At 42.3% G+C, this 15,514-nt stretch overlaps 1 protein-coding gene across 1 annotated transcript in view; it reads right to left on the bottom strand.

The window, feature by feature from the left end:
* PDK3 (pyruvate dehydrogenase kinase 3) overlaps positions 1–15,514 on the bottom strand; it is a 70,130-nt gene that overhangs the window by 44,918 nt on the left and 9,698 nt on the right. Inside the window, exon 2 of the mRNA XM_082864750.1 lies at positions 2,129–2,270. Within this exon, the coding sequence (XP_082720876.1) occupies positions 2,129–2,270 (142 nt within the window). The remainder of the gene's footprint in view (positions 1–2,128; positions 2,271–15,514) is intronic.

Here is a 15,514-nt window from a genome sequence, read left to right as displayed (position 1 = left end):
GACAACACTGACTGAGGTGGGCTTCACGGCCTGTTATACTTAAGATTTGCTTTCAAGAGGAAAAGGAAATGGCAAGTAAACACAATGCATGATCCTGAGCTGGATTCATAAATCAGGGGTGAGGGTAGGGATTGCTTAAAAAGAAAAGCACTATTAGGACTAGTGATGAAAGACAGTAGGGTCCACATATTAGATAATATTACTGTATCAATGTTAAATTTCCCAAATTGGATAATCAAACTGTGGTTTTCTAAGAGTTGTTCTAAGGAGATACACACTCAAGTATTTAGGGGTAAAGGGGCATGATGTAGACCATTAACCCAAATGGTTCAGAAAAAAATAATGTATTCTATGTGTGTACCATACATATATATAGAGAGAGAGAGAGAGGGAGAGAGAATATGAATGAGAATGATAGAACAAATGTTGCCAAATGTTAACAATTAGTGAATCTGGGTGCAAGGATATGGGAATTCTTGCTACTAGTCTTGCAAACCCTTCTGTCAAATACGCAATTATTTCAAAATTGAATGTTTAAAAAAGAAAGGGAAGAAGTAACATGCACAAGTTTGCAATGGCTATGGGAGAGAAATAGTAAGGAGACCAAAAAAAAAAAAAAAAAAAGAGCTGACTCAGTAATGTGAGTCAGCAATTCACTCTGAAGCCCCTGAAGTGACTTTTACATAAGTGACAGTAAATGTTTGACGGTCACTGCCACCATGACTGGGCACTTGAAAGTCAGCTAGCCTACCTAGAATTCCCAGCACAGTAGCTAGCGCCCAGGAGTGCTTATATACTTTCTGCTGGAGATCTAATCATGGTCTTGGAGCAATAAAGAAGTCTCATGCAAACAAGTACTCGCTGTTCCTGAAACAAGCTACGAGTTTACAGTAGAATCCAAGTGACCTTAAGATGGGAGCCATGGTCGCCACCTCTTCTGAGCTCTCTGGGGTCCCGGGGCCCCTGTGCCTGCCTCGGTGAGGGGCTGCTGCTTGTCTGGGACAAGGACGGACCACCCAATAGAGTGTTTCTCAGATGATTCATTCTCAACCCTAAGAATTTATTATAATCAGTATTACTGAGGAATGACTGTTGAATGGCCATCTTTCAGTAGCCTGGCCTCCGTTAATACTCTAGATGCCAACTAATTCATGGTTCCGCTCTCCCCGTATCTGTCCACATCATTCCCATCCCCTGAAGTGCTCTCCCTGTCCCTGTCAGTTCCACCCCCCACCCCCACCCCCGCACCAAGGGGCAGCGCAGACCACAGTCGGCACCTCCCTCCCCCGGGCCCCCATGGCACCTCCTCAGTGCTGGCTTGAGAGCACATTGTGCATCTGGCCTCCTGAACCCCTCCAGCTTTCTCCACGGGGACTTCTTCTTTGCTTGTAGAATACAGAGGAGACAAGCGAGCGCTTCTCAAATCTATGCAAATCCCTTTCTAAAAATACACCACCTGCTCTTCCCTCCCACCACTCACCCATCCCACTCTGCCTACTGAGTGGGCAGTTCAGTCACAAATTCAACTTCTTCAATTAGACAGCACATGCTTTAAGCATCAGAGCTACACCTGACTGAATGCTAACATACTCTGTGAAGATACTTCAGACTTTTCATGGGGGAGATGAGGTACAGCAGCTAGCTCGTATTTTTCACATGGGAGGTTCCCCTTTAAATGACTTAATTTGTCCTAAAATAAGTACTGTCTTCTAAAAACTTCTTTAAAAGGAAAACAGAAAAAACACGGCAGAGACTGGATCAAAGCAGCAACATCCCCCTATCCAAAGAATTGCAGATCTGCTCACATGGGACACTGCACTGCTATTCTTCTATATTTTTCTGTACTTTCCCATTTTCTTCAATGAAAAATCACATTTATAACCAGAAAAAAAACTGCAAAGTCAAGAAAGTGTCTAGTACAGTTGAAAAGTATTTTCCTTAGGACAATTATACACTGTCAGTTAAAATTAAAAAAAAAAACCCAACTTTTAATTACCTGGGAAACCCGGCTATCCTGAATGACTCGTTCCCACAGAAGCAGTACGTGTACTTTTAGGGAGAATGGTCCCAATGCCAAATGTTCAGAGCATTCTGGGCAGACCTATCTGAAGCCACACTATTTACTTACCAACTCTGAACCAATCCCACCGAAGGGCGGTTAAGCAAGTTATCCGGCAGAAGATTAACTTCTCTCATTGTGTTAGCCAGGCGCACAGGAAGCTCCTTTCGTAGGAACATATATGAAGTTTTCTCACATGCATTATCTCTCCCTATTAAGAGATGAAAAATGTTCCATGATTTTATAATCTAACAGACGGAATAATAAAATGTTCTCATGGTAGCCCAGTGACTGGTTGGGAAGATAAAATTAAGTAATATTGCAGTCTCTAGTTAAATATTTATCCTTTGAAACAGGAAGTTTAAGAAAATAATTTAATTAGAATAGAAAAAGAACACTTATTCCAAGAGGCAACCTTGAAAGCAGTGTTTTTCCCTCAGCACAAATACATCCCTAGTGTTACCAGTGGCGGTATAAAAGTAACCTGGGACAGAATCTGAATTTGTTTTCAAATGAACGCTGTGGGAAAACTGCCAAGTACAAAAGTAGGAGAACATGTAAACCCACTCCTGTTCACGGGGGTTTCCAGAAGGCAAGAGACCCATTCATTCCACAACGATTCACCTACTGCGGGCCGACTGCTTCCTAAGATTTTCTTCAAATGTGTTTCTTCAGGGACCAGGAAGCAGCCACAGACCCCAGCTCTGACCGAGACACAGGACTCGGGAGGTGCCCTCAGAAATGGAGGGATGGACTACAGCATGTCCAAGAGGACGGAGATACAGTGTTGACTAGGAAGCCAGAGCTCAGAGAGGGAGTCTTCTGTTGACTGCCTTGCGCTGGCTGTGCACACAATGTACGCAACGAGGGCACAGTGAGAGAAGAGGTACCAGGCCACCTGAAAGAGGAACCCGAGCCCTTTCCCCGGCTGCCACGTGACCAGAGCAGTTCCACGACTGGTCTTGCCCCCAAACTCCAACCTTGCTGTAAACCCAGTGATAGTTGGGGGACAGAGGATGTGATAGAAAAGACATGAGCTTTGGGGACAGAAACGTGCTTCAGCCTCGACTTCTCCATTTACCCTTGGTAAGCTTCTTAACTTCTGAGGCTCAGCGGCCTTCAGCTGTAAGGTGGGGATGAAACGTCAGTTTTTGTAAAGGCTACATGTGACAACATGTATGGAGCCTGACACAGATCAAGTGTTCGGCGAACATTAGTTCTTCTTCTGTCCTCTGTGATACTGATGGGTCTGTTCCAACTCTCTCACATTCGGATAGGCCTGCCTGATGCCCCATATTCCCTGGAGGCCACTGGGAAATAGGCAACCTCGGGGCCAAGCCCAGAGAGAGAGAAGCAGGGCTCATCGAGCGATCTTCTCCTCCAAACTCTCCTCTTTCTTCCAAATGTGATGAAGACAGCAAGAGAGATTCAGAAGTAAATCCATTCTAACACTTCCAGCCAAATTCTTTCCTGTCCTCACGGAATAAGACTGGAAATAAAAGAACCCACTGGTTTTTGTTTGTTTGTTTGTTTGTTTGTTTGTTTGGCCAAACCGTGCGGCATGTGGGATCATAGTTCCCTGACCAGGGATTGAACACGCGCCCCCCTGCACTGGAAGCGCGGAGTTTTAACCACTGGGCCGCCAGGGAAGTCCCATAGAACCCACTTTTGAGAGTCATCTGCAGAACCTCTTCCCTCCACTGCCCCCTGCCCCCTTTCTCCCTTTCCCAAAAAGTCAGAATAAAAGATTAAATTCTTAACCCATCCCTCACTTACCTCATTCTAAGTGAGTAGTATATTGAAGGCCTCCAGTAAATCTCTAATCAATAATTCTGCCTTTGCCCTTTCTCCTAAGGGAAATACTCCAAAAAAGCAAGAGGAGTGTAATACCTCAGCAATGACCTTCCAACACTTACTCCATACACATTCATTTGGCCTTAGATGATTAACACTTAAGGTGATTCAGGCTGCTTTAGATTATATATATATATAATTCCTAAAATGTTCTGTATATAACTTTTATGGATGAATCATTTTAAGTGCACTAAAAATGCTGGTATTTCAAAACTCAGAATGAACCTCATTATAAAATGAAGGACCTATTATCTAAGTTAAAATGTGCATGTACGTTTGCACATACCAGGAGAAATACCTTGTACCCTGGTTAAATAGAAAGGACATTTTTTAAAAAAAAAAAAAGCACAAAAAAAATGATGGCGGAGAAGGAAGTTAGGGAATGTGGAAGAAGCGAGAACCCTGTAGTGTTGAATTGGAACTGGAAATAGCAGTGTGACCTTAGGATTCTGAAAAATTATCTGAGTTTTTAGGGGTCCTGAAAGTTGACATGCTTAAACTTCCACATCCAGAGCACACGAGGAGCAGCACATCAACAGCATGGTGGGGGGCGTGGGGCTGGGGGTGGGAGTAGGGTGAAGAGGGAGGGTCGGGGAAGTGACAGCGGTCTGGCAGGTGCCAGGTGGTGAGAGGCAGTCAGGTGCACGTCTCTTCTGGAAATCCACAGGGCTAGACGGCTTTCAGAATTGAAAGGTTTTCAGTTTTAAAAAGAGTACGTGCATCCATCGCGTGAAACAGTCTACTCTACAGACACAGTACAGCTACAGCGCAATCTGTGAACGTCGACACTGAGCAGGGGAAGACCACGGCCCCCAGATCACTGCAGGCTAGGTTTTGCCATGGACTTAGTTTGGGCAGCAGGTATAAAAAAAGAACTTCCAATTTTTTGAGCTTTTTGGACTTCAGAATTCAGATTAAAAGACTGCAGTCCGGCAGGACAGTAATGCCGAGATCAGATGCCAGAGTGAGACTTGGCTTTGAATCCTGTCCTGAGCACCCACTGGCTTCGTGAACACCGGCAAGTGTCATTACACGTCGAAGCCTCGGTGTAACCATCTATAAAATAAGAACAGGACCGATTTCGCAGAGGTTGCAGCAAGGGTTAAAAAGCGCTCAACATTTAACACGAACAGGTTCTTAAAACTGAGAAGAGGGGGCTCATTAAATCGCAATCACTAATGATGCCGGCTTGTATAAAGCGGCGCAGCCCAAGGCCATGGGGTGCCAGATCAAACAGTCTGACGCTAAGCCCTGAGAGCGTGACTGCGTTCTGGTTCAGCGCGGTCGCCTGTGCTCATCTGATGATTCTACATAATTAAAAAAGGATTAAAGTATGTTCCGTGTCCCTACCATCCAATTTTATTTATTTTAAAATAAAAGGCCTTGGCGTTTCCATTGGTCAACTCTGCACTAACTGGAAGACTCAACTAACTACTAGGCGTGGCCTGAAATAACCAACATTTCAAGGCAGCATTTTATTCTAGGCTTCTTGGATTATCAGCCTTTCATAAACTAGTGTTGAAAGAAACTTTGTCTCTATACCCCCCCACCCACCCCCCACCCCCACCCCCGCCCCCGCCCCCGTGCCACTGATTAGACTGCCTCACCTGTGGGAGTGTCTCAACGATTTACTAGAAGAATAGAGAATACTTTCAGAAGTTTGTATTTTTAAGAGAAAGAGTACCTGCAAAATTTCAGGTTTTGCCTCCTACATTCTAATTTAGCTTTAGAGACGAATTCTTTGTACTCAGATACCTTAATTATACATCAGCTTAAACAGGGGGATAAGTCTTTTTTAGTTAATTAGTAAGCCTAAAAATAAACATGAAATGCCTGATTTGTTTTAACCTTCCTGTGGTTTTCCTCATATAAGTTGAAAGTATTTTATCTTATGTATTAATGTTAAATATTCAGTTTAAATCAAAGCGTTCAAACAATCTTGCTTTTAGTTAACTTACCAAAAAGAAACTTTTGGTTTTAACTGAATGTCCTCTCAAAAGGGTTCTGTTTTTCTAAGGCTTCTGGCATATCGAGTATTTTCCAGTTATTCTTCCCAGTCATTTGACTTCATTTTTTCCCCGCTTACTTGGCTTCTCTGCATTCCTTAATTTTGATTTTCTATTTTTATTCTGCATTTCTCCATATACTTCATGTTATTCAAATTTACCGATTAAAATTTTCCCTAGTATCAGTTCAGAAAAAGACGAAGAAGCAGTGTGTGAGAGGCATGGAAAATTCTGATTTCGTGAACGCAAATAAGTCACTGGCTTAGATACATTTGTGGATTTCTTCAGTTTTTCTTTCTCTTTTGATGACCCTTTAATTCTCTTCTGTTTTGTTTGTTTTTCATACTTCGCCCTTTCGTTGAGAAGTCAGGGACAATTACTACATTTGCAAAAGGTACGACTGGCTTTGTCTAGAAAGGTTTTAAATGGCTTTCCAGTTCACCAAGACACAGGATAAACAGACACAGAAACACAAATGACTTTTTTTTTTAATTGGGGTATAGTTGTTTTACAATGTTTGGTTAGTTTCAGTAGATTCACAGCGAAGTGAATCGGCCATATGTATACATATATCCCCTCTTTTTTGGATTTCCTTCCCATTTCGGTCACCACAGAGCAGTAAGTATACACAAATGAGTTTTTTTGGGTTTTTTTTCCATAAATGACTTCTGATTTAATACGGGGAGCCCTCTCAGGGATGGTCTCTGATAAGAAAGGAGCATTTGACCAGCCTTCTGAGAGCAAGAGTTCCGACATTATTCTTTATACCCGATTTCCACGGTGGCATATATTTCTGGTGAATCTCTAATCCTCTTTTCGACTAATTTACAGGAAGCAGAAAAAATAATTATTTCTTCGGTTAATGAAATGACCTGATAATGTATCTTATAATTAAAGCAGAGAGCTGAGCACATAACTCCCAAAAATGTAGTCTCCTGTCTGGATTACTTGAAGGCTATCTTTATCCACATCTTTCAGCTTTAACGCTTGGTGGGGGATGTTTTAGGAGTGTAAGCAAGGGAATCAGGGAGTGGAAAAGGAGGGCAAAAAATGGAAAAATTACCAGCAAGGCACTAAAACCCAACAGAATGATCAGCTCATTCTGATAATGCTGCTTTTTCTAATTACTGTCAATTAAATGTTTGAGTTTACAATGTATTTTTACCATTAGCCATGTTAATATGGATAAAATATAACTGAGAAAATAATATTTCAGGGGCAGCTCTTTGATTTTTCTTCAGTTGTATTTATAAGATTTCAATCTTCTGACAACATTGAATTTTAGCATAAGTAATTTACTCTCAAACTTACCAGGGCTATAAACAATAATTAATTGAATGGTCCTTCAGAAGACACAACCGTAAGTATGAATGGAGAGCAACCAAATGATTGTGAATATCCCTCAAAAGAATCCCCCCTCTTTCTTTAGCTTCATTTGTACTTTGAAAATGTTTGTTTTACTCCATGTCCAGAAATAGTGTTTCACTGCCTGGGAAGTTTAACAGTTTTCCTGTGTTTGGGAAAACTTATTCCTGAATTTAAAGAGATCAAAATAGGTAGTGGGTTTGGGGTGTACCAAACTTGAGGCTGCATCCACTCTAGGCCGGCCCATTTGGGTTATTATTACTAACAGCAAGCCAGAAACTTCAGAGCCAAAGAGCCAAAGATCAGATATTTCACACACACCTCATTCCCTATCAAACTCAATGCCCCAACAACATGCAGCTATTACACTATTTCTTTCAGCCCAATGTCTATTTATTATGTTCATAGATGCTGGTGGGTCAGGAATTGAGATAAGACACAGGAGGGAAGGCTGGTCTGGGACCTCAGCTGGGAAAACCTAAACGTTGGAAGAGTGACTGGACCGTGGGGGCTGGAACTATCTGAAGGCTTCCAGCTCACATATCTGACCCTTGGGCCGATTACTTACCGACTGAGATTGCCTACTGAAGCATCGTCAGGTGGCCTCACCATGGGCTTCCTCACAGCATGGCGGCCTTGGGCTGGTTGGATTCCTGGACGGCTTCAGTAACAAGGCAGAGGCTGCATGGCCTTTTATGACCCAGCCGCAGAAGTCACACAGCTAGTCCCCTTCTGCCATACTCAACTGTTCTAAGCAACCACGGCCTGCCCAGACTCCAGGGGGAGGGGATCAGACCCCCTGCGTTGGTGGAGGGCTGGCAAGGGCACATCATAGAAAAGCCATCTTTGGAAAACACCATCTGCCCCAAGATGTTCAGAAGGAGGTGTACAAGATGATTTATTTCTCAAATTATACTTTAAAGCACTCTTCTACTACCTGAATTTGTTTTCTTTGGAGTCACTGTTGGGCCATTTATTTATGTTAGTTTCTCTTGCTGTAGGCTTCCCTCAGACGGCAGGCGATCCTTGCTTGTTCAGTGAGGCAGCCTAAGGACTAAGTGAGTGCCCAAAACACCTGATTACATAGGGCTTTTGGGTGGGGTCCTAACACCACACCAGCTTCCCTTATTCTCCTTAAACAGTTCTTTCAGGGTCTTTAGAGAAGAACCCCCTCCTTGCCCTTCACTTGGCCTAGGGGTAAGTGCCTGCCTATTAATGTTCTGATGATCAGGATGGAGGGTAACCCTTCTGTTTGCAGACTTCTGGTTCATTCTCCAGTTTTCACCCAGCCATTCCTACCTCTCACTCCTGCCCTCTATCCCTGGTGCTGCATTACTGAGGTAGAAGCCCCTCCTGGGGCCACAGTGCCTCCTGAGTATGTTCTAGACCCCAGCTATCCAATACAGGAGCCATGAGCCATTAGAGGAAATGTGACTATTCAATTATATTATAAATCAATGATAAATTCGCTGTGATAACTGTATCATGGCTATTAGGAAAGTACTCTCATGCTTAGGATATATATGTAAGTATGTAGAGATAGTCACTACATCTGCAACTTACTCTCAAGATGGTTCAGCAAAAAAGGTGTATACAGAGAGGGAGGGAAGGAGATACGGACAGGGATGGATGCAAGGGGGAAGAAGCAAATATAGCAAAGCAACTGGTGAATCTAGGTGCTAAACATGGGTGTTTACTGTTCTTATCACTTTTCCTGAGGTCTGAAATTTTTCCAAATAAAAGGTTTGGGAGAGACACTGTAAACAACCTAAGTATCCAACAATAAGGGAATAGTCAAATAAATTACAATATTGCATATTTACATAGGGATTTCCTATGTAAACTTTAAAAAGTTTTTAAAGTTTAAAACTTTAAAAAGTTTTTAAAGTTTAAAACTTTAAAAAGTTTTTAAAACTCAACAACAAAAAAAGCAAACAACTCTATCCAAAAATGAGCAGAAGACTGAAATAGATATTTCTCCAAAGACATACAGATGGCCAACAGGCACATGAAAAGATGCTCAACATCGCTAATTATTAGAGAAATGCAAATCAAAACTACAATGAGGTATCACCTCACGCCAGTAAGAATGGCCATCATTAAAAAGTCTGCAAATGACAAATGGTGGAGAGGAGGTGGAGAAAAGGGAACCCACGTACACTGTTGATGGGAATGTAAGTTGGTGCAGCCACTATGGAAAACAGTATGGAGGTTCCTCTGAAAGCTAAAAATAGAATTACCATATGATCCAGCAATCCCACTCCTTGGCATATATCTGGACGAAACTATAATTCAAAAAGATACATGCACCCCTATGTTCACAGCAGCACTATTCACAACAGTCAAGACGTGGAATCAACCTAAATGCCCATCGACAGATGAATGGGTAAAGAAGATGTGGTACATATATACAACGGAATACTACTCAGCCATAAAAAGAACGAAATAATGCCATGTGCAGCAACATGGACGGACCTAGAGATTATCATACTGAATGAAGTCAGACAAATACCATACGGTATCGCTTATATGTGGTATCTAAAATATGACAAATGGGGACTTCCCTGGTGGCACAGTGGTTAAGAATCCGCCTGCCAATGCAGGGGACACGGGTTCAAGCCCTGGTCCGGGAAGATCCCACATGCCGCGGAGCAACGAAGCCCCTGCGTCACAACTACTGAGCCTGTGCTCTAGAGCCCGTGAGCCACAGCTATTGAGCCCGCGTGTCACAACTACCGAAGCCCACGTGTCTAGAGTCCATGCTCCACAACAAGAGAAGCCACCACAATGAGAAGCCCACGCACCACTACAAAGAGTAGCCCCTGCTCGCAGCAACTAGAGAAAGCCCACGCACAGCAACAACGACCCAACGCAGCCAAAAATAAATGAATCATTTTTATAAATATGACAAATGAACCTATCTACGAAATGGAAACAGACTCAAGGACATAGAGAACAGACTGGTGGTTACCAAGGGGGAGGGGGTTGGGGGAGGGCTGGAGTGGGGGGTTGAGGTGAGCAGATGTGAGCTTTTATACATGGAATGCATAAACAACAAGGGCCTACTGTACAGCACAGAGAACTATATTCAATACCCTATGATAGGGACTTCCCCTGGTGGCCCAGTGGTAAAGCATCTGCCTTCCAATGCAGGGGACACGGGTTCAATCCCTGGTCAGGGACCTAAGATCCCACATGCCGCGGGGAAACTAAGCCCGTGCGCCGCAACCACTGAGCTTGCGCACCTCAACAGAGAGCCTGCGTGCCGCAAACTACAGAGCCCACGTGCTCTGGAGCCTGCGTGCCACAACTAGAGAGAGAAAACCCGCATGCCACACCTAGAGAGAAGTCCGCGTACCTAAAGCAGCCAAAAAAATAATAAAATAAATAAAAGTAAATATTAAAAAAATTCCTATGATAAACCATAATGGAAAAGAATATTTTTAAAAAGAATGTATATATGTGTAACTGAATGACTTTGTTGTACAACAGAAATTAACACAACATTGTAAATCAACTATACTTCAATTTTTAAAAAATAAAATGAGTTTTTAAAGAAAAAAGCAGTCTTCTGAAAAAGGTCTTCCTATAACTAGAGCCATTCTATTATTTTAAAGAAAAACACCCTACTAGAGCCATTCTATTCTAAAAACAAACAAACAAAAATCTCATACAGAACGTGCTACTATATGCAGAACTTCCTAATGGGGGCTGAAGCCCATGCTACCCTTCATGTAATGGTTTTTGACGCTCTTGTAAGAAAAGAGGGTACAGGGTGATCACGACAGGGTTCTTAATTAAGGTAAGTGAGGGTTACTGGATCCTCCCCTGAAGGAGATCTATGTCTGTGCTGAGGGAACATGAGCGACAGCCACTAGTACCTTGATCCTCTCTCTTTAGAGATCCTATTTGTTGACTCTTTCGAAATATATGTATCCATGAACAGATTAGTGAGAAACCTGCCCCTCTGTGTGCCAGATAAGGCCAAACCAAGTTGTGAGTAGATTTCACCGTGGGCCCACAATTTGTGCCCTTGGCTTGGGCAACCCCTCTGTCATCACCCCCAGTCACTGAGGTCTATGTCCCATGGATCCCAAGATTCCTCAAAACACTGAACAGTCCATCAGCACAATACCTGGCACATTGTAGGTGTTTAATATTTCCTGATTAGAACTGAAAATTAAAATACCTAGTAAGTTGCAGTACAAACTTACAATAGCAAATAAAATGCAGGGGTTCAAGATGACATTTGCTGGTAATGGTAAATTCCTCTAATAGATCACTTCATTCTGTATATCTGGTTAGGGGTATTCCAATCCTTATAGTTAGGGGAAGAAGAGCCAAAAGGTAGACAAGGAAGGTGATGGAAAGTGACAGTAATTGTCAATATGGTGTGTCAGGCCAGCGAGTGGACAGAAAAGGCGAGGATGTGTTGAGAACTGACATCACAAATAGAGCTTTGACCAGCTAACACCACACAGATCCACATCGCCCTAATTCCAGAAAGGAGTCTAGGATCTAGTCCTAACGGTGGATTTCAGAATGTCTTGTTGTCATGGAAGCAGGAACAGTTAAGTAAACACCACACTGTACTCATCGTTGAGGTTAATTGAGGCAAAACCTTAAGTTAACCATTACAGTGAATGAAGAAGATCCAAAGCCAGTCACGCTCAAAGCACAAACGAGCTGAAAGTGCTACGTTTCTTGGAAAATGATCAGTTTATATGGCTGGGACCTTCAGCCAACAAACTTTAAGATAATTAACATTCGAGGTTAAGAGCTCCCTATGCAGTTTTCATTCTTAGCAGGAAGCTGACTTTGTCCAGGATAATGCTGTGTCACTAACTTCCCATAACAAAAGCACAGCCAACATCTACTGAGCACCTACCATGTGCCATGCGCCGTGCTGCATGTTCTCGAGTTCATGGGTGCAACAGGCCTATGATTCGATGCTATCGTTTCCATTTTGTAGATCAGGACATCGAAGTGTAGTGGGATTAAGTGATTTGCCCAAGCTCGCACTGGTGGTAGGCACCAGAAACCAAGCCTTGAGTACAAGTCCACATAGACCCGTTATCATATTTCCAGAGAGAGACAATAGGCTAACAAGACAATAAACTAACAAGTGTAGGTCCTCAGAATAAAAATTGTTTCTAGTGTAAGTAAATGAAGGAGGTAGCAATCTGATAGCTCCGAAATGGTAAGACTAGACAAACATTAGATTATGCAATTTCCAGACTGTCTAAAAGAACAAATTTAGACAAGACCCCAAGCATTACTAATAGAGACTCTGTTTGCTAGAAAGAATTGCACTGTGGCAAATGGTATATTATGTGGTAAGAAATGGTATGTTAAGTTGAAAGAAAAAAAGCATACGTTTAAAAGCTCAATCGACCTGCATTTTAACTGTGGTTTTGCTCCTAACTTTGCTTAGGCAAGATATTTAAATCATCTAAGCTTCAGCGTCTTCATCCAAAAAGTGGAAACATCTATTTCACCTGGATGCTGTGAGAATTACAGCTACATCTGACTACTATTGTGTCTGGTGGAGAGCGGTACACAAATATAAGTTCCCTTCACCTCCCAGAAAGAATAATTTCTGGCTCACTTTGGAAGAGGCAGCCAAGATGTTAGGTCAACAACTAGCTGATGCTTTGGGCAGTCTCTTCATTACTCGGGGCTTCTACTTTCTCATGTGTAAACTGGGGAGGTTGGACAGATGATCGTTAAGCTCAGGATCCCACTGAATCAATCTATGAGGATAAGGTTCTGGTTTGTACACTTTACAGTTATTTATCCTACACCAACCTTGCCTAATGTACATTCTGGGACAACTGTGGAGAGAGCACTGCTAGGAGTGAGTAGCCAATGAAAGGAGCTAGAAATCAAGAAAAAGAGTACATACATTATAGTGGTTTTCTACCAAAAAACTAAGAAAGAAACAAAGAAAGCCTCCAAGGGTGCTCTGGATAAAGGACAATTGGGTTAACACTTCACACATACCCAGAAACCACCTCTATTACACGAACCTCCAAGGGAGAGGTAGAGAAAGCATGACACAAACTCATGGGATGCATACCTTCTGGGTAGCCTATATATATATATAGACATATTTGTCTCGACTTCTCATTTATCTATAAGCCCCTCAAAGGCAGAAACTAAGCCTCGACAATTCCCCAATGCTTCTCAGTTTCCACTCCATTCCGAATCCAGAAAGTTCAACGAATGCTGATGGACTCCTGGGAATTCCCTGGCGGTCCAGTGGTTTAGGACTCAGTGCTTCCACTGCTGAGGGTCCGGGTTCAATCCCAGGTTGGGGAACGAAGATCCCTCAAGCTGCACGGCGCGGCCAAAAAAAAAAAAAAAAAAAAAAAAATGCTGATGGACTCCTAAACTCCTTAAGTCTTAACCTTCAGCATCTCACAGACTTTATCCCCTAAAGTGGTTCACAGCTCTTGGGAAAAATTTTTACCAGATCTAACACAGTTCTTAACTCTGGAAGCACATTATAGTCAGCTGGGTAAGTCAAAAATACCAGCACCTAGACCCTGCCTTCAGAGATTGATGTAATTGGCTTCTACAGGGTGAGGGTGGGGGGACAGGTGGCACTAGCTTTAGAAGCTCCCCAGATGATTCTCACAAGCACCCAGGACTGAGATCCACTGACTAGCATCTAATCACAGGAAATTCAACAAGGGAATAAACCAAAGAACTCCTCAGGCTCAGACAGTGGCGGCTATTAAGCATCCCCAACTTTTTCACGGACCCATCGATTTTTAGTCTCTATTTTCATGTTTGAGTTTTGTTTCAGCCTCCTAGGAAATTGACCACACTTGAGCGCATTACATGACCAATATAGGAATGTTAATATAGCAATGACACTTTGCTTTCTATTTCTTCTCAGAAGAGGAGAAATTAACCAGATTTATACAAAGTGCACAGTCAAGTATTAAGGAGCATCTGCTACCAAGCTTAAGGAAACACTGGACTCTTCTAGAACAGATCCAAGGGAAGGTTCAGGTAAACCCTGAGTATGCTCTGGTCAATGAAGATGTAATAATTTGTTGGGAAAAGATATGTCTGTTACATGTTTCAAAGGGCCCTACTGTCTTCCGGCCAACAACACATGGGAATACTTAACTTCATGCTTTGAGAAAATGTTAAGAGATACGTAGCAATTTATTCCCAACAGTGAAACTATTATATACTGACTTCCATGCCCTAGTAAGAAAGAAAGAAACACTCGTACAACTCAAATGGTTGAGTGGAATCAGAGGTCAAGTCTAAGACTGAAAATAAAATCACAACTGCTTGGGTGATGCTTAGGGAAATAAGCTACCAAGTTAGAACCCCAAATATTCAATCACAGGGAATGTAAATATCGACCTGTGTAATATATAATAAATAGTTTGCTGTAATTTTTGTGCCATTCATTAGAGCAGAAAGAATAATCTCAGTCAAGATGAGACAATGACTAGGAAAGGAGTTCTCCTCGAGGGATATGAAGGGCAATCAAACCCAGCTCTGCCACAAATATGGCGAAACGGGCTACCTGAAGATGCTTCCAGGCTAGTTTCAATAAACGCCAGGTACCCCATCCCCAGTTCCCTTAGCACATTTTCTATAAGTTTAGCTAATTTACCAAGAAGAATAAGTGGGCAAGAACAGCGAGAATTTCTAAACATCTAAACTAATAAATAAGGAGCTGCCGTCAGCAAATTTTCACAGAAATTACAAGGCAAAAGTTAGCGTATGATATTTAGTCGAAATCAGAAAAGTTGTCCTTTCGGAGGGAATCCACAAATATAAACTATTCTGTGAACTTTGTGATAAAACAGCAACAAGACAGAAAGACGTGAGGTCTTAATAGTTGCTGCTATGCAAATGGACAGCAGAACAGAGTAAAAGTGAGTTGACTGCAAACGTCCCAACAGAGATGGCAACAAATTCCAGAGGGATTTAGTGACAGTTTACATCCTGCTCTAGGTGATAAATCTGACCCTGATAAAAGCATTGCAAATGACTGGGTATATTAAAACTCAGACTGTGCACTAAATAAAAAGGAAACCAATAATCAGTGTCAGCATATGTGACCATATGGGCAAAAGATGTAACGCTATCACCAAAAAATGGATGGAAGAATTAGAGGTGATATTCTTTCCGAACGCCTTTAGTTGTATACTTTGATAATTACTTTACCAAAGAAGGGAGCACAAGAGGAAACAATAGA

The sequence above is a fragment of the Leucopleurus acutus genome (genome assembly GCF_964270905.1).
Source record: "Leucopleurus acutus genome assembly, chromosome: X".
In the NCBI taxonomy this organism is placed as follows: domain Eukaryota; kingdom Metazoa; phylum Chordata; class Mammalia; order Artiodactyla; family Delphinidae; genus Leucopleurus; species Leucopleurus acutus.
Note: the sequence above shows the minus strand (reverse complement) of the source record. Positions and strands in the feature narration are given on the sequence as shown.